Source organism: Bufo bufo, chromosome 1, assembly GCF_905171765.1.
Source record: "Bufo bufo chromosome 1, aBufBuf1.1, whole genome shotgun sequence".
Taxonomy (NCBI): Eukaryota; Metazoa; Chordata; class Amphibia; order Anura; family Bufonidae; genus Bufo; species Bufo bufo.
This window is the reverse complement of record NC_053389.1, coordinates 268,423,093-268,447,818: the sequence shown is the minus strand read 5'-3', so window position 1 is coordinate 268,447,818 and position 24,726 is coordinate 268,423,093. Positions and strand designations below refer to the sequence as shown.

Below are 24,726 nucleotides of genomic sequence, written 5' to 3'. Positions count from 1 at the left end.
TTTCACACTTGCGTTGTCCGAATCCGGCGTGTACTCCATTTGCCCGAGGTGCCCGCCGGATCCGGAAAAACGCAAGTGAACTGAAAGCATTTGAAGACGGATCCGTCTTCAAAATGCGTTCAGTGTTACTATGGCACCCAGGACGCTATTAAAGTCCTGGTTGCCATAGTAGTAGTGGGGAGCGGGGGAGCGGTATACTTACAGTCCGTGCGGCTCCCGGGGCGCTCCAGAATGACGTCAGAGCGCCCCATGCGCATGGATGACGTGTCCATGTGATCACGTCATCCATGCGCGTGGGGCGCCCTGACGTCACTCTGGAGCGCCCGGGGAGCCGCACGGACGGTAAGTATACTGCTCCCCCGCTCCCCACTACCCACTACACTTTACCATGGCAAACAGGACTTTAGCGTCCCAGCAGCCATGGTAATCATTCAGAAAAAGCTAAACGTCGGATCCGGCAATGCGCCGAAGCGACGTTTAGCTTAAGGCCGGATCCGGATTAATGCCTTTCAATGGGCATTAATTCCGGATCCGGCCTTGCGGCAAGTGTTCAGGATTTTTGGCCGGAGCAAAAAGCGCAGCATGCTGCGGTATTTTCTCCGGCCAAAAAACGTTCCGGTCCGGAACTGAAGACATCCTGATGCATCCTGAACGGATTTCTCTCCATTCAGAATGCATTGGGATAATCCTGATCAGGATTCTTCCGGCATAGAGCCCCGATGACGGAACTCTATGCCGGAAGAAAAGAACGCAAGTGTGAAAGAGCCCTTAAACTTTTATATTTTTTATATATTTTAAACATTTTTTTTGTGATTTTGAAGCTCATATAGGAGCCTATAAAATTAGTTTTTTAATTTTTAATTTTGAACAATCATGTATTTTAAAAATGAATTTATTACTGTCTATTGCTCATTTATTTTGTTGGCATGAATGCTGTGGGTCTCGTCAGCGAGACTCAGAGCATTCAAAGCAACTACCAACATCCCCATTGGCCCCATTGTCGGTAGGATGTCCGGAAGCGCGAGCTTCTAGGTTTTTTACACATTAGATGCCGTGATCTCACTTGATTACGACATCTAAAGCCTTTATTTACCATTATTGCCGGTCGCGGTAATTAGCCGCAGGTCTCTGCTGTTTGAAACAGCAGAGACCTGCCGGCCATGACACCCGCTGCATGTTTAAACATCGCTCCAGTGAAAGGGTTAAAGGGCTTCTGTCACCCCCCCATTGTGCAATTTTCATTAGCCGACATTAGCTATTTGCTAATGTCAGCTCAGTGCAATCATACATGTCCTACCTTTGTCTGTGGCTTATTTCTTGTAAAAATCATACTTTTATCATATGCAAATTTATTCACTACCAGCAAGTTGGGCGTGTACTTGCTGGTAGCCGCCGCATCTGCCGCTTCTAGACACGCCCATCTCCTCTTGATAGACAGGGCCAGCGAGCGCTCTCCTCCTCCCGTTGGCCCTGTCTGCTGCTGAATTCCCGCGCCTGTGCCGTAACGTTCCTCGATCGGCGCAGGCGTACTGAGTGAAGGACGCGCGCTTGGCAGCTCCTTCCTCAGTGCGCCTGCGCCGATTACGTCACACTACACCCGGAAGAGAAGACTGCCGATTATCGCTAATGCCGGCAGTCTTCTCTTCCGGGTGTAGTGTGACGTAATCGGCGCAGGCGCACTGAGGAAGGAGCTGGCAAGCGAGCGTCCTTCTCTCAGAGTGCCTGCGCTTAATGAGGACCGGTACGGCCCAGGCGCGGGATTTCATGGGCAGAGAGGGCCAGCGGGAGGAGGAGAGCGCTCGCTGGCCCTGTCTATCAAGAGGAGGAGGGGGCGTGTTTATAGTCCGAGGATGCGGCGGCTACCAGCAAGTAACCGCTCAACTTGCTGGTAGTGAAGTAATTAGCATATTATAAAATTACGATTTTTTAAGAAATTACAGCACAGAGAGAAGTAGGAGTGATATATATGGACTCAACTGACATTAGCAAATAGCTAATGTCCGATACTGAAAATTGCTATATGGGGGGTGACAGAAGCCAAGAACATCTGTCAGCAGATTTGTATCTATGAAACTGGCTGACCTGGTGCATGTGCGCTTGGCAGCTGAAGGCATCTGTGTTGGTCACAAGTTCATATGTGTCTGCATTACTTAGAAAAATGATGTTTTAATATATGCAAATGTGCCTCTAGGAGCAACGGGGGCGTTGCCATTACTCCTAGAGGCTCAGCTCTCTCTGCACTGACGCGACCTCTGCACTTTGATTGACAGGGCCGGACAGTGGAAATGTCATAACTAGGGATGAGCAAATCGACTTTGGTTGCTTCATCCGAAGTCGATTCGCCTGAAACTTTGTTTTAATACTGTACGGAACCGAACCCGAGTTCGATATCAAGGTTTTTTACAGTAATAATTAATTCACAAAGTTATTACACAAAGTCTCACGAAAAATGTTTCTGTTTTAAAAAGTGACAATTTTTGTGCATACCACATTTTCAAACTTTTTTGGCTCTTTTCAAAAAGTAGGTGGTGTTTAGCGCAAGGGTTGCGGTCACCGACGGTTTGGCAAATTTACACTAAATGACGCCAGAAACTGGCATAAATTATAGTAAAAATCTACCTCAACTCCTAGCTGGCATAGATAGCACACAGACTAACAAAAATGCCCCAAATTTAGAAAGCGTCATGGAAGGGAAGCAGGTCACCACAGCAGCCACCGACTGGCTGCAGCGGCGTCAGACAGGAACTTTACATCCTGATTGCTCAGCGGAGCAGCTGAGGCCGCGGAGTGAAGGAGCCTGCGCCAGGAAGCAGGTAAGGACAGGGGAAAGGGTTTGTCAAATATCTCCAAAAGATGCACAACCCCCCTTCATTGACAGAAGCCTCTTATGTGCTGTATTACCTCAGTCTTTGACAGCAAAGTTCTTGATGGCTGCTTGGTTCTGGATGACTTCATAGGTCTCTTGGTGACGGGGACGGTCTGTTTGGATGCTGACTCTGAATATAATCTACTTGTGGGCAGTGTCTTCTGGAGGACATGATGGTGGCTCCAGCATTTAGGGCATGAGAAGGTCTTCTGGAATGGAGCCATATGCGTGATGCCTGGATGTAGGTGTCTTACAGTGAGTGCAGGAGGTACCTCAGGTAGAAGACTGGTCCTTGTCCTTTCAGTAAAGAGCCTGTGCTGAACCTCCACGTTTTGTGGATTTCTAGTCCGACACATTTGTGCTATAAGATTTGGAGTCTTTCGTAGTAGTCCGCTCATGGTATATCTCATCGAGCTGGAAGACAAAATACAGGTATTCTACCCAAATGACCATATAGCCTATGGAACTCTACCTGAATATGCCCTCCACTCATAGGACAGGAGATACATGGGGCCCTCCCTTCATTCTCTATGGGGCTCAGCACTGTACTTGGCTATCTTCCATAGAGAAGGAATGCTTGCTCAACCTGCCGATCCAGTCACATGATGGTCACAGGACCCCTATTCCCGTGATGAGTGGGGGGACCCCACCAAACCGATACTTGTGGACAGGTATACTTTTCTATATTGGACCTACTGACATGTTTAATTAAAGCCCCTATGAAATAACTCTGGATCCTGTTTTTCCCCCCCGATCTTTGCCTTGTACTGTTCCGCTCTTACTCCTCCTAGAAATTTATGAATAAATTCTCATTGTCCAAGGAGTGTATCCCTACTCACTGTCAGCACTGACTGGATGGCCTCCTTTTCAACTGGTAAAGCCTCGTTCACACGTCAGTGTTCGGTCAGTGATTTCCATCAGTCATTTTGAGCCAAAACCAGATGCGGCTCTAAACACAGAACAGGTGCAGATCTTTCCCTTATTCCTTATGTCTGTGGAGGATCCAATCCTGGTTTTGGCTCACAATCACTGATGGAAATCACTGACGTGAGCATGAGGCTTAACAGTTGTCAGTTTATTTATACATTTCTGGCAGGAATAACAGAGGAACATAACAGGGCTGTGAGAAAACATGCTATAGAAATGTTATGTGGGATATAGTACTGTTTAATTAAAAAACAACAACAACGTGACACGGTAGAAGATCTGCTAACTAGAGTATGACAGTGACCTGACAGCAAGCAGAGATCTTGACAGCAGTAATACATAATGTATACAAAACTTATAGAAAGATGCATTTTTATAATACATCAATAATACAACCCCTGTCCAGACGCCCTATTCAGATCTATGGACACCAGAAAGGGTGATCTATGAAGAGACCCCTACCCTATGGAAAGGAGAGCTGGGAAAGCCCACTCTGGTGGACTCAGCCCACTACTTCATTCAGAATGGCCGCCATGTAATACTTTATTTCCCTCAGGGTCCATTCACACGTCCATAGTGCATTGCGGCACCCCCATAGAAATGCCTATTCTTGTCCGCAATACACCCGGCCGGCACCGCCATAGAAATGCCTATTCTTGTCCGTAATACACCCGGCCGGCACCCCCATAGAAATGCCTATTCTTGTCTGCAATACACCCGGCCGGCACCGCCATAGAAATGCCTATTCTTGTCCGTAATGCACCCGGCCGGCACCCCCATAGAAATGCCTATTCTTGTCCGTAATGCACCCGGCCGGCACCCCCATAGAAATGCCTATTCTTGTCCGTAATACACCCGGCCGCCACCCTCATAGAAATGCCTATTCTTGTCCGCAATACACCCGGCCGGCACCCCCATAGAAATGCCTATTCTTGTCCGTAATACACCCGGCCGGCACCCCCATAGAAATGCCTATTCTTGTCTGCAATACACCCGGCCGGCACCGCCATAGAAATGCCTATTCTTGTCCGTAATGCACCCGGCCGGCACCCTCATAGAAATGCCTATTCTTGTCCGTAATGCACCCGGCCGGCACCCCCATAGAAATGCCTATTCTTGTCCGTAATACACCCGGCCGCCACCCTCATAGAAATGCCTATTCTTGTCCGCAATACACCCGGCCGGCACCCCCATAGAAATGCCTATTCTTGTCCGCAATACACCCGGCCGGCACCCCCATAGAAATGCCTATTCTTGTCCGCAATACACCCGGCCGGCACCCCCATAGAAATGCCTATTCTTGTCCGCAATACACCCGGCCGGCACCCCCATAGAAATGCCTATTCTTGTCCGTAATACACCCGGCCGCCATCCCCATAGAAATGCCTATTCTTGTCCGTAATACACCCGGCTGGCACCCCCATAGAAATGCCTATTCTTGTCCGCAATACACCCGGCCGGCACCCCCATAGAAATGCCTATTCTGGTCCGCAATTGCGGACAAGAATAGGACGTTCTATTTTTTTCCGGAGCCGCGGAACGGAAGATCGGCGGCGCGTTCCGGAAATGCGGATGTGGACAGCACACTGTGTGTTGTCCGCATCCATTCCGTCCCCATAGAGAGTAAACGGATGCGGACCACAGTTGCGGACGTGTGAATGGAGCCTCATGGGTGAAATGTATAGACAGATATACCTTTCCCCTGGGACAACGGCCAACTACACAGTCATTAGAGATTAGTCAGCATATTTGTATCCTGCCACAAGGGAGGTGGGGGTTAGTTGGGCAGCGTCCTATTTTTTTGATTTGCAGCCAATGCAGGTTATGTCATCATGGCTGATAATGTTAGATGACCTTGTGCTGTCATGTGCAATGCCCAATGAGACTCCATGCTGTTTTTCACTATCTAGTGCATTAGATTCTCCATCACGCTACACAGCACAGAGAGGAAGCGAACCTGCGACTTTCACGCGACAAGACGCAACACTTACCTGTATGAGGAAACCCCGCCCACTCTGGCTCTCTCAGCCCCGCCCCTTACCGTTCTTTCATTTTGGCTACAGGCGCTTCCCTCTAGCCGCCGCCCGCTTGTTATTAGCAGGAGCAGATTCGACGTTGGCAGCTGCTGAATTTTTACTTCAAAAGAAAATTATTATGAAAAATTCTATAAAATTCATACCATTTTTACGTTCATCTTTTTTGGAGGGAAATAGACTCAGGTGAAAAAACAGACATTGGAAATGACGAATGTGCGGGTAAAGGCAGAGGGATAGCTGTGAGCTCCGGCTGTCCCTGTAATGACTGCTGAGCCGGGAGGAGAGACCGGGCTGTGACTGCGGAGGGATACGTATGACGGGCGCTTTACTTCAGTCTTCTGTGCATGTAATTATATACTGTATGATGTGGGAGCCCATAGGAAGAGCACTGCTTTTCTGCGGACATTGGCAGACACTGTCCTGTGGCTGCACTCTCTGCCGAGGACTATACACTCTTTCTCACACTGTATGGGGGCACTTTCAAGCAGTGTATGGAAGGACCCAAGCTGGCACAGAGAAACCTGGTAGGTCCTATTCATAGGCACTCTCTGGCTGCATAATGTATGGGGGCACTTAGTGGCAGGGACTGTATATTGTTGGCAACAATATACAGTCCCTAGCAGAGTGCCCCCATACATTATGCAGCCAGACTGCTATCATAAAGTGTCCCTGTACACAGCGCCTACCCGAGTGCTCTCTTTTACTCTGTGCCAGTCTCAGTGCTCCCATATGCTGCCAGTATGTGCCCCCATATAGTTTCAAAGTGTGCCAGAAAGCGTGCACCAATATATAGTCCTTGGCAGAGTGCCCCCATACATTATGCAGCCAGAGTGCCATTATAAGCAGTCCAAGACAAAGTACCCCTTTAAAAAACAAATGTCTAACAAGAGAGTGCTCCTGTACAATGTGCCTCCCTATAGTACCAGAGCGCCCTCATCAGGAGCCCCCATGAGGGCACTCTGGCACACTTTGGTACTATTTGGAGGCACAGCGTACAGGAGCACTCTCTTGTTGAATCTGGTAGACATTTGTTTTTTAAAGGGGTACTTTGTCTTGGACTGCTTATAATGGCACTCTGGCTGCATAATGTATGGGGGCACTCTGCCAAGGACTATATATTGCTGCACGCTTTCTGACCCCACTGGCACACTGTGATACTATGGGAGCACTTTCTGGCTGAATCTGGTAGGCGGTGTGTAGAGGGGCATATAGTCTGGCACTCTGACTGTAAGCGGCACTCTCTCACTATTAAGTATAGGCGCGTTCTCCAACTGGGATTATATACGGGGGCACAACGTCAGTGTAGCGATACACTACATTCTGTCATGTATCAATGGTTTATACTTGGTTGACAACCCCCTGTTAAAGGGGTCTTCTAGTTGTGGTAAGTTATCACTTGTCCACAGGATAAGAGATAACTATTAGATTAGTAGGGGTGCTACTGCTGGGACTGAACAGAGCAGCAGATCGAGCACCCACGCTGCTGCTCCATTCATCGATGTGGGTCCAGCGGTAGGACCCCCGCCAATGTAATAGTTATCCCCTATGCTGTGGATAGGGGATAACTTGTCATTACCAGAATACCCCTATAAATCTGTAATGGCGGTCTTATTGTTACCCAAAAATAGATACTATTATTATTGTTTGTTTAATTTAATCAGATTTGTCCAATAATTCTAATTTCCTGATTTCTTTTGCAGGTCCTCTTCTGCTGAAGGTACTAAACTTTATGTTTCTTCTTGTACAGACTATACGCCCAGTAAATCAACAAGATGGAGGCTCCCTGCCCGCTGTCTGCCAAATTTGAAGGGTGTGTGTCTGTTTGAGCAGTCCTGTTACATCAGAGCATGTGTTCCCCCCTGCTTGAGCTCTCAGGAAATTGCCAAACTCAGGAACTCATCTGCCTGATCCTGAGTCACCACAGTTTGTAAAGTAACCAACATCCATATCATTCACGGGCAAACGTAACTGCCCCCTAAAACTCAGGGACTGGTGTGATCCCTGCTTGTGATCAGGGGACTTCAGCCCTCTCTTCTTTGCAGAACTAGTATGATAAGCTGATGACCAGGACTCCAACAGCAGGTGTTCATTTTCCATGCATCTCCCCTCAAAACTCCTGAAAGTTTATTCATTGTGGGTTTTAAAGTATTTTTCCAGTGTTTCTAGCATACTTTTTTCCTTCCATATGCTCCCCTAGGTTCTGATAATCTGTGCTGCTAGAGGTCAGCTCTGAACAGAATCAGCATTCTTCCCCCTCTGGCAGCTGACAATATAATCCATTCTTACTTCCACTCAGGGGCGGGTGGAAGTAAAAGAAAAAAACCCTAAAAGTGGCCCCAATTATAGGAGAGTCCAAATTGACAGACGATGGGGCAACACAAGTAGGCAGGGCCAGCAATACCGCAGTACAGCACAAAATACTGCCCCAGCAAAATCAAATACCACAGTGCAGCATAACATACTGCCATATCACCATACTGAGGACGGTGATACAGTTGAATTCAGGAGGGCATCTCTGGCTGCCGGGCAGGTGCATTAATACCATAATTAATGCCAAGAGCATCAGATCGTCATGTACCTTGAGGAGGGCTTGGGTGGCCCACCTTAAATTTCCCTGTGACATATGGCCAGTCCGCCCCTGCTTCCCCCACAGCTATATTACCATGTAACCACAGAGCCTTTGCTGCTTTCCTGACAAGCTGGCTTCTTTCTAAGCCAAGTGTATTTTTCTCTTTCTGGGAAATGTATCCAAAAATCTCACAGATATGTTTTTATAGATAAACGCAAAACTATAGTGACTCCTAAAGATCAGTAGTAATATACGTCTGTAGCTTAGAATAATTTTTTATGGACACTGGGATAAAGTCCCCCATTGTTACTGATTGTCCTTGAAATTAGAAATGGTGTTGGTAACCCTGCTGGCTATGAGAGGGAGTGAGCATGCGCGTCCACCAGCACTCAGCTCATTGCTATACACTTTGAACTATGTAAGTAAATGTCACTGGATTGGTTGTAAATGGAAAACAGTTCATTTTTTTATGATCTGTATGTTAATTATATTTACTGGTGGTACAACCCCTTTGATAGACGAGGGCCTGATTGTGGGACCCTGGTTTATTATCACTAATAGGGTATATGTCGCTCGTATCATTGGGGGACACAGAAGACCATGGGTATAGCTGCTGCCACTAGGAGGCGACACAGCGGAAAAGTGTTAGCTCCTCTTCCCAGCTGTACCCCTATAAAGTTCTAATTTTGTTGATTGGGCTCTAGGTGGTCTTGAACTGGCTGTTTTCCCCACCAGTAGGTCCACAAGCCTGCTGCTCATTCCCCACCTCTAGAAGGCAAGGAGGAATGGCAGATCTCAAATCCGCTGTTACCCGATCGGGTCACCTTAGCCGCTCCGTCAGGAAGTCCCCTCTGTTACCGATGTAGCTGCCCTCCCCAAGGTGCAGCACACTGACGAAGGTGACACGGCTGGAGTCAGGGTGGGCAGAAACCATTTGATAGGTAAGTATATTACCTTCTCCTTGTTTCCTGGTCCTGGGTTCTACTGGGTTAATCGTCCCCCATCACGTTCCTCCTGGGCCTGTGGGGGTGATTTCCCAGCAGTCGCATGCCTCCCGGGGCGGCCGTTGCTTTTCTCTTTCGCGCATCGGTATGCTGTCTCAGGCCTTCCTCTGTCACTCGGTTGGACAGCCGCACTCTGTTCCAGGTGGAAGTCCTTCCAGTCGGCCCTGCTCCTGCTCAAGGTCCTGGCTTTTTGACTGCACCTTCCGGCCCAATTTAGGGAAGGGAACTATCTTTCTGGCGTGAAATCTTCGCACCCATGCGTTCTCCTGTGGAGTTCTGCCCCCATTCATAAAAAAAAAATCACAGCCCAAACAGGTGGTTGCATTTGCAACCACCGCATGCGTTAACCTCTACCGCTCTACCCCGCTTCCCCCCCACAGTTGGAGTAATTACACCAACACTGGATATTGTACATCCTGTCATGTTAACTGCTTCCAGGTGGAGTACATGCTCTAAAACTGAATGAGGTACATGCTGTTGCATTACCCCCTTCTATAGGTGAAGTAATTGCACTACCACTGGATGCTGTACATCCTGTCCATTATCCCCGTTCCACAGGCGGAGTAATTGCACTAACACTGCATACTGTAAATGCTGTCACATTACTCCCCTGCCACAGGCGGAGTAATTGCACTTCCACTGGATACTGTACATGCTGTTGCATTACCCTCTTCCATAGGCGGAGTAATTGACCTACCACTGGATGCTGTGCATGGTGTCGCATTACCCCCCCTTTGACAGGTGCAGTAGGAAGACTGCCTGGAAGGGGTTGTCATGCTGAGTAAAATATATATTTCTTTATTCTTTAGGATGAATAGTTGCCAAGATGTATAACTTTTTATATTTTTGCAAATTACCTATTTCCAGCACAAAGGGGATGGCCATAGCACTCAAAGCACCACTAGGACAACACCCTTGTGCCCTGTGTACTGCCCTCCTCCGCTCTGATTGACAGAGCTACACATCCCATCTAGCCCTGTGTTCTTGTGCCAGCTCCGATTTGGATCTTTTGACTTTGCCCTTGTGCAGTGGATCAGAGGCTGTTTCCCAAGCTTGGGATGCAGAAGATCTTTGTGCAAGTGCCAAGTCGACTCAGTGACTCAGCGCCTGCACAGTGCATATGATGAGCGCTGCTTTCCAAGCTCAGCACTTGTGCAATGGCTCTTCTGCTTCTTCCCAAGCTCGGGAAGCGCATCTGATCCACTGTGCACAGGGGCGTTGAGCTAATGGTGGTCCTAGCTCTATGGCCAGCCCCTTTGGTGCTCGAAATAGGTAATTTTCATAAATATAAAAAGTTACATATCTCTGCAACTATTCACCCTAGAGAAAAAGAAATATATAATTTTACTCAGCATGATCAACGCTGCAAGGGAGTATGCTTGGTTTAGTAGGGTTAGGCCTCTTTCACACGGGCGTTGCGGGAGCATGCGCGATTTTTCCGCGCGAGTGCAAAACATTGTAATGGTTATAAGGGAAAATAATAGCATTCTGAATACAGAATGCATAGTACAATATTAATGGAGGGGTTAAAAAAAAAAAAATTAAACTCCCCTTAATCCACTTGCTCGTGCAGCCCGGCTTTTCTTCTGTCTCCTTCTTTGCTGATTGCAGGAAAAGGACCTGTGGTGACGTCACTCCGGTCATCACATGGTCCATCACCACGGTAAAAGATCATGTGACGGACCATGTGATGACCGGAGTGACGTCACCACAGGTCCTTTTCCTGCAATCAGCAAAGAAGGAGACAGAAGAGAAGCCGGGCTGCACGAGCAAGTGGATTAAGGGGAGTTTAATTATTTTTTATTTTATTTTGAACTCCTCCAGCTCTATTGTACTATGCATTCTGTATTCAGAATGCTATTATTTTCCCTTATAACCATGTTATAAGGGAAAATAATAATGATCGGGTCTCCATCCCGATCGTCTCCTAGCAACCGTGCGTGAAAATCGCACCGCATCCGCACTTGCTTGCGGATGCTTGCGATTTTCACGCAACCCCATTCACTTCTATAGGGCCTGCGTTACGTGAGGAGCATGCTGCGATTTTCACGCAACGCACAAGTGATGTGTGAAAATCACCGCTCGTGTGCACAGCCCCATAGAAATGAATGGGTCGGGATTCAGTGCGGGTGCAATGCGTTCAACTCGCGCATCGCATCCGTGCGGAATACTTGCCCGTGTGAAAGGGGCCTTAATCATGCTGACAGATGCTGTGCTAACTGCTAAATTCCACACCTTGTTATTGATGGCCCTCAGTTGCCTCTGCATTCTGTGCAGATAAACCATATATGTTCATTGCATGTTTCATATTGTGTGTGTATATGTATATATAATTTTTTTAATTATTATTATTTTTTCTTTTCAGGACATTTGCGTACTACACAGTGAAAGACAGAATGACGCAGATTCTAACAAAAGTGATAGACACTGTACATCGGAATAAAAATACGTTCTTTGAAGCTCATGGGGACGTAAGTGAATTTACAATAAATTAAATTTATCAAAGGGGTTTCCAGAGACTGTAATACTGATGACCTAGGGCAAATACATCTGGCAGGCAAATCTGCAGGGAGTCGACCAGAAGAAAACCACTGCATGCATGCATTCCCTGCCAAAACAGCCTGCCACATGTATAGTGCTAGTGTGAAGCTAGCCCTCTGATAGATCATCACTGTTAGATTGTAGGGGTCCAACTCGCAGGAGTTTCCTAATTTCCCTTTGCCTAAGCATTAACGGGAAATTACATTGTGGCCCAAGATCCCAGCTCACCCACCTTAGCTTATGGCCGCTTTCAGACGAGCGTATTTGCAATACGTGTATAGTCCGGGTTTTATGTTCTGGAATCCGCTACTAATGTTAGCGAATAGAGCTATTCACATGGGCGTATAATTCCCGTCAGTATTTGAAATCCGCAGCATGTCCGAGTTTTGTGCGGATTTGTTTCCAAATACACACATTACAGTCTGTGCAGTGCATGAATAATGAAGGAAGGAAGAAATACGCATGTAAATCCTGATGACAATACTGATGGTAAGGCTACTTTTACACTAGCATTTTGGTTTCCATCTGTGAGATCCGTTCAGGGCTCTCACAAGCGGTCCAAAACGGATCAGTTTTGCCCTAATGCATTCTGAATTGATAAGGATCAGTTTGCCTCCGTTCCGCCTCCATTCCGCTCTGGAGGCGGACACCAAAATGCTGCTTGCCTAACGATGCGGAGGCAAACGGATCCGTCCTGAGACACAATGTAAGTCAATGGGGACGGATCCGTTTTCTATGACACAATATGGCACAATAAAAATTGGATCCGTCCCCCATTGACTTTCAATGGTGTTTAAGACGGATCAGTTTTGGCTATGTTACAGATAATACAAACGTATCTGTTCTGAACGGATGCATGCGGTTGTATTATCTGAACGGAAGCGTTTGTGCAGATCCATGACGGATCCGCACCAAACACAAGTGTGAAAGTAGCCTATATCATCAGGATCCTGAGCCAGAACACAGATGGATTTCAATACGCTCGTCTGAAAGCGGCCTATAACATGTAGGGGGAGATTTAGTAAAACTAGCCCTAGCGGGCAGACAGTGTTAGAAGACATGGTAGACACTTTTCGTTGTGCCCCCTTTTGGCTGGCTTGGGCTTCTTTCACATTTGTGGTACAGCCTTCTGGCAGGCTATTCCAGCATAGGATAGCGGTGGGAGTCGGCCGAACAATAACCATTGCATGCATAGGTTTTTTCTGGCTGAATCCCAGTAGCATTCTGATAACGTCCGGCAATGCCGGATCTGGAGATTTTGCTGTGCTGCAAATGTGAAGCTAGGATTACACCAACATATTAAGACTCCTGGTAACCACAGCCACTACCTATTTAGTGAGGCACAAAAAGTGTCTAAAAAATGTAATAAATCAGTCACAGGGCATACCTGCCAATTATTTGCTGATTTTTGAGCCCAGATTGTGGTGCTTTTGGCTTAGCAGATCTCCCCCATAGCTTCTCCAGATTTGCAGCCTCACTGTTGGGCCATGTATCTCTATAATTCGCTGCTGCCAGTGTTGCCCGTTACTTGGCTCCTGTTTTGCAGGATTGGGCATTGGCTGACCATATTACCAAGGCCGGTGCAAGGATTTTTGCCACCCTAGGCAAAGATCCATTTTGCCGCCCCCTCATGTCACTCACTCACTGACAGAGACACACACACACACACACACTGACAGAGACACACACACTGACAGAGACACACACACTGACAGAGACACACACACTGACAGAGACACACACACTGACAGAGACACACACACTGACAGAGACACACACACTGACAGAGACACACACACTGACAGAGACACACACACTGACAGAGACACACACACTGACAGAGACACACACACTGACAGAGACACACACACTGACAGAGACACACACACTGACAGAGACACACACACTGACAGAGACACACACACTGACAGAGACACACACACTGACAGAGACACACACACTGACAGAGACACACACACTGACAGAGACACACACACTGACAGAGACACACACACTGACAGAGACACACACACTGACAGAGACACACACACTGACAGAGACACAGACACTGACAGAGACACAGACACTGACAGAGACACAGACACTGACAGAGACACAGACACTGACAGAGACACAGACACTGACAGAGACACACACACTGACAGAGACACACACACTGACAGAGACACAGACACTGACAGAGACACAGACACTGACAGAGACACAGACACTGACAGAGACACAGACACTGACAGAGACACAGACACTGACAGAGACACAGACACTGACAGAGACACAGACACTGACAGAGACACTGACAGAGACACAGACACTGACAGAGACACAGACACTGACAGAGACACAGACACTGACAGAGACACAGACACTGACAGAGACACAGACACTGACAGAGACACAGACACTGACAGAGACACACACACACACTGACAGAGACACACACACACACTGACAGAGACAGACACACACACACTGACAGACACAGACACACACACACTGACAGACACAGACACTGACAGAGACACAGACACAGACACTGACAGAGACACAGACACTGACAGAGACACAGACACTGACAGAGACACAGACACTGACAGAGACACAGACACTGACAGAGACACTGACAGAGACACAGACACAGACACTGACAGAGACACAGACACTGACAGAGACACAGACACAGACACTGACAGAGACACAGACACTGACAGAGACACAGACACAGACACTGACAGAGACACAGACACAGACACTGACAGAGACACAGACACTGACAGAGACACAGACACTGACAGAGACACAGACACAGACACTGACAGAGACACAGACACTGACAGAGACACAGACACAGACACTGACAGAGACACAGACACAGACACTGACAGAGACACAGACACAGACACTGACAGAGACACAGACACAGACACAGACACAGACACTGACAGAGACACAGACACTGACAGAGACACAGACACTGACAGAGACACAGACACTGACAGAGACACAGACACTGACAGAGACACAGACACAGACACTGACAGAGACACAGACACTGACAGAGACACAGACACTGACAGAGACACAGACACAGACACTGACAGAGACACAGACACTGACAGAGACACAGACACTGACAGAGACACAGACACAGACACTGACAGAGACACAGACACTGACAGAGACACAGACACTGACAGAGACACAGACACTGACAGAGACACAGACACTGACAGAGACACAGACACTGACAGAGACACAGACACTGACAGAGACACAGACACTGACAGAGACACAGACACTGACAGAGACACAGACACTGACAGAGACACAGACACTGACAGAGACACAGACACTGACAGAGACACAGACACTGACAGAGACACACACACACACTGACAGAGACACACACACACACTGACAGAGACAGACACACACACACTGACAGACACAGACACACACACACTGACAGACACAGACACTGACAGAGACACAGACACAGACACTGACAGAGACACAGACACTGACAGAGACACAGACACAGACACTGACAGAGACACAGACACTGACAGAGACACAGACACAGACACTGACAGAGACACAGACACTGACAGAGACACAGACACTGACAGAGACACAGACACTGACAGAGACACAGACACAGACACTGACAGAGACACAGACACAGACACTGACAGAGACACAGACACAGACACTGACAGAGACACAGACACAGACACTGACAGAGACACAGACACTGACAGAGACACAGACACAGACACTGACAGAGACACAGACACTGACAGAGACACAGACACAGACACTGACAGAGACACAGACACAGACACTGACAGAGACACAGACACAGACACTGACAGAGACACAGACACAGACACTGACAGAGACACAGACACAGACACTGACAGAGACACAGACACTGACAGAGACACAGACACAGACACTGACAGAGACACAGACACAGACACTGACAGAGACACAGACACAGACACTGACAGAGACACAGACACAGACACTGACAGAGACACAGACACAGACACTGACAGAGACACAGACACAGACACTGACAGAGACACAGACACTGACAGAGACACAGACACTGACAGAGACACAGACACTGACAGAGACACAGACACTGACAGAGACACAGACACAGACACTGACAGAGACACAGACACTGACAGAGACACAGACACTGACAGAGACACAGACACTGACAGAGACACAGACACTGACAGAGACACAGACACTGACAGAGACACAGACACTGACAGAGACACAGACACTGACAGAGACACAGACACTGACAGAGACACAGACACTGACAGAGACACAGACACTGACAGAGACACAGACACTGACAGAGACACAGACACTGACAGAGACACAGACACTGACAGAGACACAGACACTGACAGAGACACAGACACTGACAGAGACACACACACACACACACACTGACAGAGACACACACACACACACACTGACAGAGACACACACACACACACTGACAGAGACACACACACACACACACTGACAGAGACACACACACACTGACAGAGACACACACACACACACACACACTGACAGAGACACACACACACACACACACACTGACAGAGACACACACACACACACACACACTGACAGAGACACACACACACACTGACAGAGACACACACACACTGACAGAGAGACACACACACACACACACACACACACACTCACTGACAGAGAGACACACACACACACACACACTGACAGAGAGACACACACACACTGACAGAGAGACACACACACACACACACACTGACAGAGAGACACACACACACACTGACACTCACTGAATGACGTACACAGAAACTCACTGACAGACATACTCACTGACAGACATACACCTACCCACTGAAACACACACACACAGAAACTCACTGACAGACACTCGCTCACGGGCAGACAAACACACACACATATACTCACTGACAAACATACACATACTCACGGACACTTACTGACCGACAGACATCCACACTCACTGACATACACTCACTCACTGACATACACACACAGATACTCAATGACAGACACACATACATTTACTGACAGAAAGACAGACATACATACACTCACTCACTGACATAAATACACAGGCAGACACTCACTCAGTCAAACACTTAAACACTCACCTCCCTGGGGTCCAGTGTGGTGCAGCTCCTCAGTTTTCCAGCACGCCGTTTAGTATGCCGGGGCCGGAATGATGCCATATTCCGGCATCACAGAGGGCGCACGAGGGAGCAGTGGGGAGCTGCTAGAACAGCCGCCCGCCTCCTCTCCTCCGGTAATTTACTGGCAGAGCAGGCACCTGCCATCAGGGTAAGCAGATGCCTGCTCTGCCATATTTAAGAAGGACCTCCACCTCCTGGCCCCGCTGTAACGGCGCTGGAGGCGGCTCAAGAGCCGCTCGCCCAGGGCTGCAGCCCCAGTCAGGGGGATCCCACCAGGGCACCCCCAGTAGGCCGGCGAGGCGTTCGCCTATATGGTTGCACCGGTCCTGCATATTACCTTCTACAGCAGCTGAGGGAAAGAAGTTATGTGACTTTCCCAAGCAACCAATCTAGTGGAGCCTATTTTCCTCCACAAGGAGAGGCAATCTTTCTAGCTGCTTTCTCTGTTGACCAACAGGTGGAGATCCTGAACAGGGGACCCTCCTCTATTAAAGGGGTTGTCTCACTTCAGTAAGTGGCATTTATCATGTAGAGGAAGTTAATATAAGCCACTTACTAATGTATTGTGATTGTCCATATTGCCTCCTTTGCTGGCTGGATTCATTTTTCCATCACATTATACACTGCTCGTTTCCATGGTTACAGACCACCCTGCAATCCATCAGTGGTGGTCGTGCTTGCACACTATAGGAGAATGCATCAGCCTCTCTGGTGGCAGGGACCATGGGACTGCACATAGGCTGGTGCTTTTTCCTGTATTGTGTAAGCACAACCACCACTGATGGATTACAGGGTGGTCTGTAACCATGGAAACGAGCAGTGTATAATGTGATAGAAATATGAATCCAGCCAGCAAAGGAAGCAATATGGACAATCACAACACATTAGTAAGTGGCTTGTATTAACTGTCTCTACATGATAAATGCCACTTACTGAAGTGAGACAACCTCACTCCCTAATAGCGTGTATGAAAACTGGGAAACCCCTTTAGACTTAATAGGTTGGGTTTGTTTCAGGAAGGAATGGAGGCAGAGAAAAGGGCTTTGTCTTTCTTTTCCAAACTGCGGAACGAATTGCAAACCGACAAGCCCATCCTGCCGCTGAACGACAAGAAGCCGGACACACAGATCTGGAATCAGTACCTGGACTACCAGAAAACACTACTGAGCAATGGTGAAGAGCCCAGCTGGTTCCGGTCCCCTTGGCTGTACGTGGAATGTTACATGTATCGCAGAATTCAAGAAGGGATGTTGCTGAGGTGAGAACTGATGATGTCTGTGAATGGTTTGGTTTAATGATAATGATTGCACAGCACTGACTTTAGTTTAGTGAACACTGAAAGCTCATTTACCCCGAAAATAAAAACGTTGACATAGCCTAGTTAGGAAAGTTCGATTTGTTGTCATAGCTTTAAATAAGAAACTAGCTGCCTGCAGCCACCACTAGAGGGAGCTTACTGCTGAATTCATAAAACAGTATGCAATTAGCTCCCTCTAGTGGTTGCTAGCATTCAGAATCTCAGTATAATGTTTATAGAACGGCTTATTAAGCCTTTTTAAAAGGGTTTTCTGAGATTTTTATACCGATCAGCTCTTTGGAAATGCTCTGTGAGCGCCGCTATCTCTCTGCTTTCCCTAGGCCAGTGACGACACGTTCATGTGTGACGTGGCCTAGGAGCAGCTGAGCCCCATTCGAGTGAGTGGGGCTGAACGAGATACCAAGCACAGCCGCTATACAATGTACAGCGCTGTGCTTGGTAAACTGAGAGAATACTGCTGAGGATAGATCATCGGAAAACCTTTTTAAGGCTTCTATGTGTTAGTAAAAGTGTTTAGTCTCCTTTTTCCTATAAATGTAGGAGCTTGTGGTTTATAATTATATCCTTGCTGCATGCATGATCTGTTTCCTCCTTGCCACGGTGAACCTTCTGTGCAATTTTGGTTGTACACAGCAGACAATTGAAACCTGCTTAGCAGCAGTGTAAAGCATGGGGGGGGATCTAAGCAACATTCTTTAGTTTGTGAGGAGGCAAGAGATGCGATTCAGACTTGCTCAGACTGTGATTGAGAATGCAGCTGAGTTCGAGTCAATGATCGCCTTTGTGACACTGTCTTATGTTTTCACACAGCCCTCCAATATCTGAATTTGACGTCTTCAGGGATGTGAAGAATGAAAGTTTCTTTCAGTCCCAGCAGGCGATGTTGGCTCTTTGCATTCATCTTCAGGAGCTTAAAGGGAAGATGAATAGTCTTAGTAATGATGAGGTCCGGGATGAGATCCACAAGCTGCTGCAGGTGGGTACTGCCAATCACACGAGTGGCAGAAATGATGCCTTGATTTAAAAGAGATTGCGTCCCATTGGGGTGACTCTTTCCATATGGCATATGGAAGTGGTTGTCCACTCACGTTGCCGTATGAAGGCTAGTTTTTTTGTGGAACAAATTGTACTTTTTAATGGCATAACTTGGTCCCTTAAAGCAGGGATCAGTAGCCTTCGACACTACAACTCCCAGCATGCAAACATGCTCGGCTGTTCTTGTTACTTCCATAGAAGTGAATGGAGCATTCTGGGAGTTGTAGTTCACGAACACCTGGAGCTTCAGAGGTTGCTGATCCTTGCATTAAAGGGAATCATTATCCTGTGGTTTGCATAGACACATAGGGGGTCATTTATTAACCTGGAATACACCTATATTAGGCGCAGATTGCAGCACAACAGTTAATTGTGCCGCAATCTGCGACTTTTCCCTGCTCACGCCAGGTTTAAAGAAGTGGGTGTGGCGTGGAAGGGGATGGGCTGGCAGGCCCGTCTCATTCATATTTTCCTATGCCTAGTTTAGGCGCAGAAAATAATCAAAATGTTAACAAGCTAGGAAGCTGGCTTACATTTAGAAGCGGAACTGGATGCGCCGAAGTTATGTAGAGGCCGGCACCTCTACATTATTTCGGAGATCGACTGCCAGCGTAGGAGCTTTATTAAGACCGGTGTCTGAAATGCCAGTCTTAAATTACCCCCATAGTTGTCGTTTTTCTTTTGTTGATCCGAGGCTCCGTTCCCGAGTTATACTTTTTCCTAATATGCAAATCAGAACCCCAAAACAATGTCAGAATTGCATTTGTTAACAATTTCACCCAAGTAACACCGATTTTTTTTTTTTTTTTTTTTTTTAATGCAAGACAAGATATGGTTAAGAATATTTTCCGACATTTTTATAGTGATGTCCTATGCGCCAGGATAGGTCATCAGTATCTGATCAGTGTGGGTCAGACACCCGGGACTCCTGCCAATCAGCTGTTTGAGAAGGCATCGGCGCTTCTATGAGACAACACGTGTCACATGACCTAGGAGCAGCTCAGCCCCATTCAAGTGAATGGGGCTAAGCGCAATACCGAGCACAGCCACTATATACTAGACGGCACTGTGCTTGGTAAGCGGCGCTGCCTTCACAAAACAGGTGTTGGACCCCATCGATCATAAATTGATGACCTATGCTGAGGATAGGTCATCAGTAAAAAAAAAAAACTTGTGAAAACCCTTTTAATCAAAAGGTGAAATTGGAAAATATTCAACAAAATAGTCATCATACGACTACAGGAAATTTAAAAAATGTTATTGGCCTTAAAAGGTGAGGAGGAAAACAAAAAATGAAAATTGGCTTGGTCGTGAAGGGGTTATGGTTAATACAGATACCAGATTGACACACGTGTTCTGATTTAGATATTAACACATATATGTTTCTGTGTTTTTCACTTAAAGGTGTCTCTATGGGGAAACAAGTGTGACCTTTCAATATCCGGGGGTCAAGACAACTCCCAGAAGACCAGCGTACTGTCTTCGCTTGAGGACTTCAAAGCATTTATACTGGTGGATGATATGGATTCTCTCTGGAACATCCTCTCAAGGAACAGAGATGGGAACACCGAGTCAAGCACAAGGGTTGACATAGTCCTAGATAATGCTGGGTTTGAGTTAGTCACTGATTTTGTCTTGGCGGATGCCATACTGTCTTTGAACCTGGCCACGGAAGTTCATTTTCACGGGAAGGTCATGCCATGGTATGTCTCAGATACCACAAAGCGCGATTTTGACTGGACAATTCAGCAGTATCTAGCCATCAACAACAAGTGGATGTCAAAGTGCGGACAGACCTGGAAGGAAAACCTGAAGAAGGGACGCTGGGTCTACCATGAACATCTTTTCTGGACCCTGCCCCATGAGTTCTGCACCATGGCTGAAGTGGCTCCCGATTTATACACCGAACTGCAAAAATCTGACTTAGTCTTCTTTAAAGGAGACTTGAACTACAGAAAACTTACTGGAGATCGGAAGTGGGACTTCACTGTGCCCTTCTCTCAGGCACTCCGATCCTTTCATCCTGCTCCATTGTGCAGTGTTAGAACCCTGAAGGCCGATGTGCAGGTGGGGTTGCAAGCAGGGGTCGGAGAACGACTCTCAGCAACGGAGACAAACTGGATGATATCTGGCAAATATGGCATCATCCAGTTTAGTCCTGCAGTTTGATGCAGTTTTCTTTCTCTAGTCCCACCTATGCTTCAGTTAGCGTGGCATGCTGCATATGTCTGTTAAAGCTTTAGTAACTGAACGTCGTCGAGCTTCAGTTTACAGCAGTCTCGCTTGTCATTCCGACAGATGAAAATGAAATTAGACTTGTGCTCTTAATGTAATATCTACAGATGAGCTATAGCTTTAAAACCATCTGCCTAATAGCGTGTAGGTCCGTCTTGTGCTCCTAAAACATCTCAGATCCGTGTGGTATCTGGCACCATGGCGCCAGTAGCAGATCCAGTTATGAAGTGGAACCTCCATGGATTGGAGACGCATCAATGAGCCTTTGACCCTGTCACCAGTTCACCGATTGTCTTTCTTTGGACCACTTCTTGCAGATGCTATGACCCAGTCGCCTAGCCTTTACATTTTGGCCTTTGTAATAGCTAGTCAGACCCTTATGCTTGGCCATTTTCCCTGCTTCCAACAAATCAACTCAAGAACTGACTATTCTATTACAGCCTAAGGCATCATACACACGATCATATGTGTTTTGCAGAATGGACATACGGATGTGCTGCCCTCATTTGTTGCAGCCCCATTGGGCTCGAATGCAGAAAAAAAAATATGTTTGTGTGCATGGGTCCCAAGGGTTGCCCATACACAGTGCGGTTGGCAGCAGGATCCACATGCAGATTACCCACACGGACACGATTACATCCCACCCATCAACAGGTGCCATTTTCATGAGATACTCAGTAGCTCAAGGGCTTTTTGCTTACATTAGCCGCACTGGTTCAAGCTCCAAGGCTGAACGGAGAATGCTTGTAGCACTACTGATTCATTTTTACCTATTTTCTAATGTAAATAGGATTGTTTTTATTCATTGAAAGTAAGCAGAGGACCAGAAAATGGTCACCAGTTGATACACGATGTAGAAATTGCAGAATTCCCATTTATTTCTTCTTTAGTTGAAAGGCATAGGATGCGCCTTGAGAGTTTATACTTGAATATTTTCATACATATAGATGCATTTCAGATTCCCAGGTTTTTTGGCATAGTGTTTTTTCCATCTCCTCTCCATAGCCTAAGGGTGCCTGAGCGATTTTGGTGGAATGGGCCGAACATCTGCCCAGTGAGAGCGCGTACTGCAAAGGGATCTACACCCGACTCTGGCCCACAGTCTGTGTTATTCACTAGGCGTGCAAGAAATATATTCTCAAACTGATTCATTTTCTGGTTCTGATGTGTAATAAAGACTTCATATTAGGCTGAAAAAATATATTTTTAACTATCCTGCTGTGGGCATTGTGTCATTTATTTTTACTATTACGTTTGAGATTTATTTTTTATTAAAAGAAAGTGGCAAATACTGAGCTATACAGCAGAAGTTGCCAAAATGATGCCCCCTGCTCTGACATCACTGTCTGCCCTGCAGCTATTAGGGCTCATGCGTACGACCGTATGTATTTTGTGGTCCCCCAAAAATACGGATGACGTCCGCGTGCATTCTGTATTTTACGGGACGGACAATAATAGGACATGTTCTATTTTTTGGCGGAACAGACATAGAGAAACGGAATGCACACTGAGTAACTTTCCGTTTTTATTTATTATTATTTTTTGCAGACCCATTGAAATAAATGATTCCGCATATGGTCCGCAAAAAAAAACAGGACGGACACGGAAAGAAAGCACGTTTGTGTGCATGAGGCCGCACCTCAAGACGTCCCGTTTCATGCTGCCTGCACATACTACTGAGAAGGGGGTGTTCAGATACTGATGACAGATATGAGTGATCAGTGGGGGTCTGACACCTGGAACCCCTGCCTATCAGCTCTTTGAGAAGGCAACGGAGCTTCTGTGAGGAGAAAAGTTCATCAGTAATAAAAAAATAAAAATCGGAAAAACTTTTTAAGTGTTTTTTCACCTTTTTTTTTTTTTTTTTTTTTTCTTTTTGCACAAGCTTCGGGTGTTAGCTGAAATTCTATGGGAAATATGAAAAACTCAGGACACATGAGTATTTTTTGCTGCTTGTGTTTTTGTTAATTAAGTGGCTTTTGGGGGGACTTTTGAAATAGAAGGAAAAAGGATCAGAAAAAAAGCATGGTTCACACATTTGTTTACCAAAAAAAATGCCCTAAAAACCGCATGTGCTATGGTTTTTTTATTGGCATTTTTTTTTGTAAGCAGAAAACACCAGAGCAAAATCACGTGTGTAGGGACGTTAATAGTGCAAGCTCTCTGGTCCCCTCATATACCTATCTGGTCCAAACAGCAGAAAACAGAATACAGTAGCTCCCCCTTGTGGTGACTGCAGGCACACACACCATACAAGTGCATCTCAATAAATTATCATTATTTCAGTAATTCAATTTCAAAAGGGAAACTCCTCTATTCTATAGATTCATTACACACGGAGTGATCTATTTCAAGCGTTTATTTCTATTAATGTTGATGATTCCGGTTATCTCAGAAAATTAGAATATTATATAAGACCAATTAAAAAATGATTTTTAATAGAGAAATGTTGGCCTACTGAAAAGTATGTCCAGTATATGCACTCAGGGCTGGGACAAGGCCATTTGGTGCCCAGGGCGAAGATGGCAAACTGCACCCCCCCCCCCCCCCCCCCCCCCGTTTTTAACCACCTCCGGACCGCCTAACGCAGGATCGCGTTCCGGAGGTGGCAGCGCTGCGCACAGTCACGCATATACGCGTCATCTCGCGAGACGCGAGATTTCCTGTGAACGCGCGCACACAGGCGCGCGCGCTCACAGGAACGGAAGGTAAGAGAGTTGATCTCCAGCCTGCCAGCGGCGATCGTTCGCTGGCAGGCTGGAGATGTGTTTTTTTTAACCCCTAACAGGTATATTAGACGCTGTTTTGATAACAGCGTCTAATATACCTGCTACCTGGTCCTCTGGTGGTCCCCTTTGTTTGGATCGACCACCAGAGGACACAGGTAGCTCAGTAAAGTAGCACCAAGCACCACTACACTACACTACACCCCCCCCC

The 24,726-nt window shown here is 46.9% G+C and overlaps 2 protein-coding genes across 5 annotated transcripts in view; one reads left to right on the top strand and one right to left on the bottom strand.

Annotated features, from left to right (window-relative positions):
- Window positions 1-5,796, bottom strand: part of RMND1 (required for meiotic nuclear division 1 homolog) — a 29,942-nt gene extending 24,146 nt beyond the window's left edge. Inside the window, exons 1-2 of the mRNA XM_040415642.1 lie at window positions 5,785-5,796; window positions 2,902-3,280 (exon numbers count right to left, since the gene is read on the bottom strand). Coding sequence (XP_040271576.1) covers window positions 2,902-3,276 — 375 coding nt within the window. The 5' untranslated portion in view covers window positions 3,277-3,280; window positions 5,785-5,796. The remainder of the gene's footprint in view (window positions 1-2,901; window positions 3,281-5,784) is intronic.
- A 255-nt stretch (window positions 5,797-6,051) lies between these two features.
- Window positions 6,052-22,974, top strand: ARMT1 (acidic residue methyltransferase 1). 4 transcript variants are annotated; one of them, XM_040439209.1, is made up of 6 exons: window positions 6,052-6,140; window positions 7,577-7,639; window positions 11,768-11,873; window positions 18,218-18,459; window positions 19,330-19,495; window positions 20,959-22,974. In XM_040439209.1, the coding sequence occupies exons 2-6, from the start codon at window positions 7,602-7,604 to the stop codon at window positions 21,721-21,723; spliced, it is 1,317 nt and encodes a 438-aa protein (XP_040295143.1). In that variant the 5' UTR covers window positions 6,052-6,140; window positions 7,577-7,601; the 3' UTR covers window positions 21,724-22,974. The 4 variants fall into 4 exon arrangements, with proteins under 4 accessions (XP_040295143.1, XP_040295154.1, XP_040295146.1 ...); XM_040439220.1 differs by having other exon boundaries at window positions 6,062-6,175; XM_040439212.1 differs by having other exon boundaries at window positions 6,062-6,175; window positions 7,530-7,639.
- The last annotated feature ends 1,752 nt before the right edge of the window (window positions 22,975-24,726 follow it).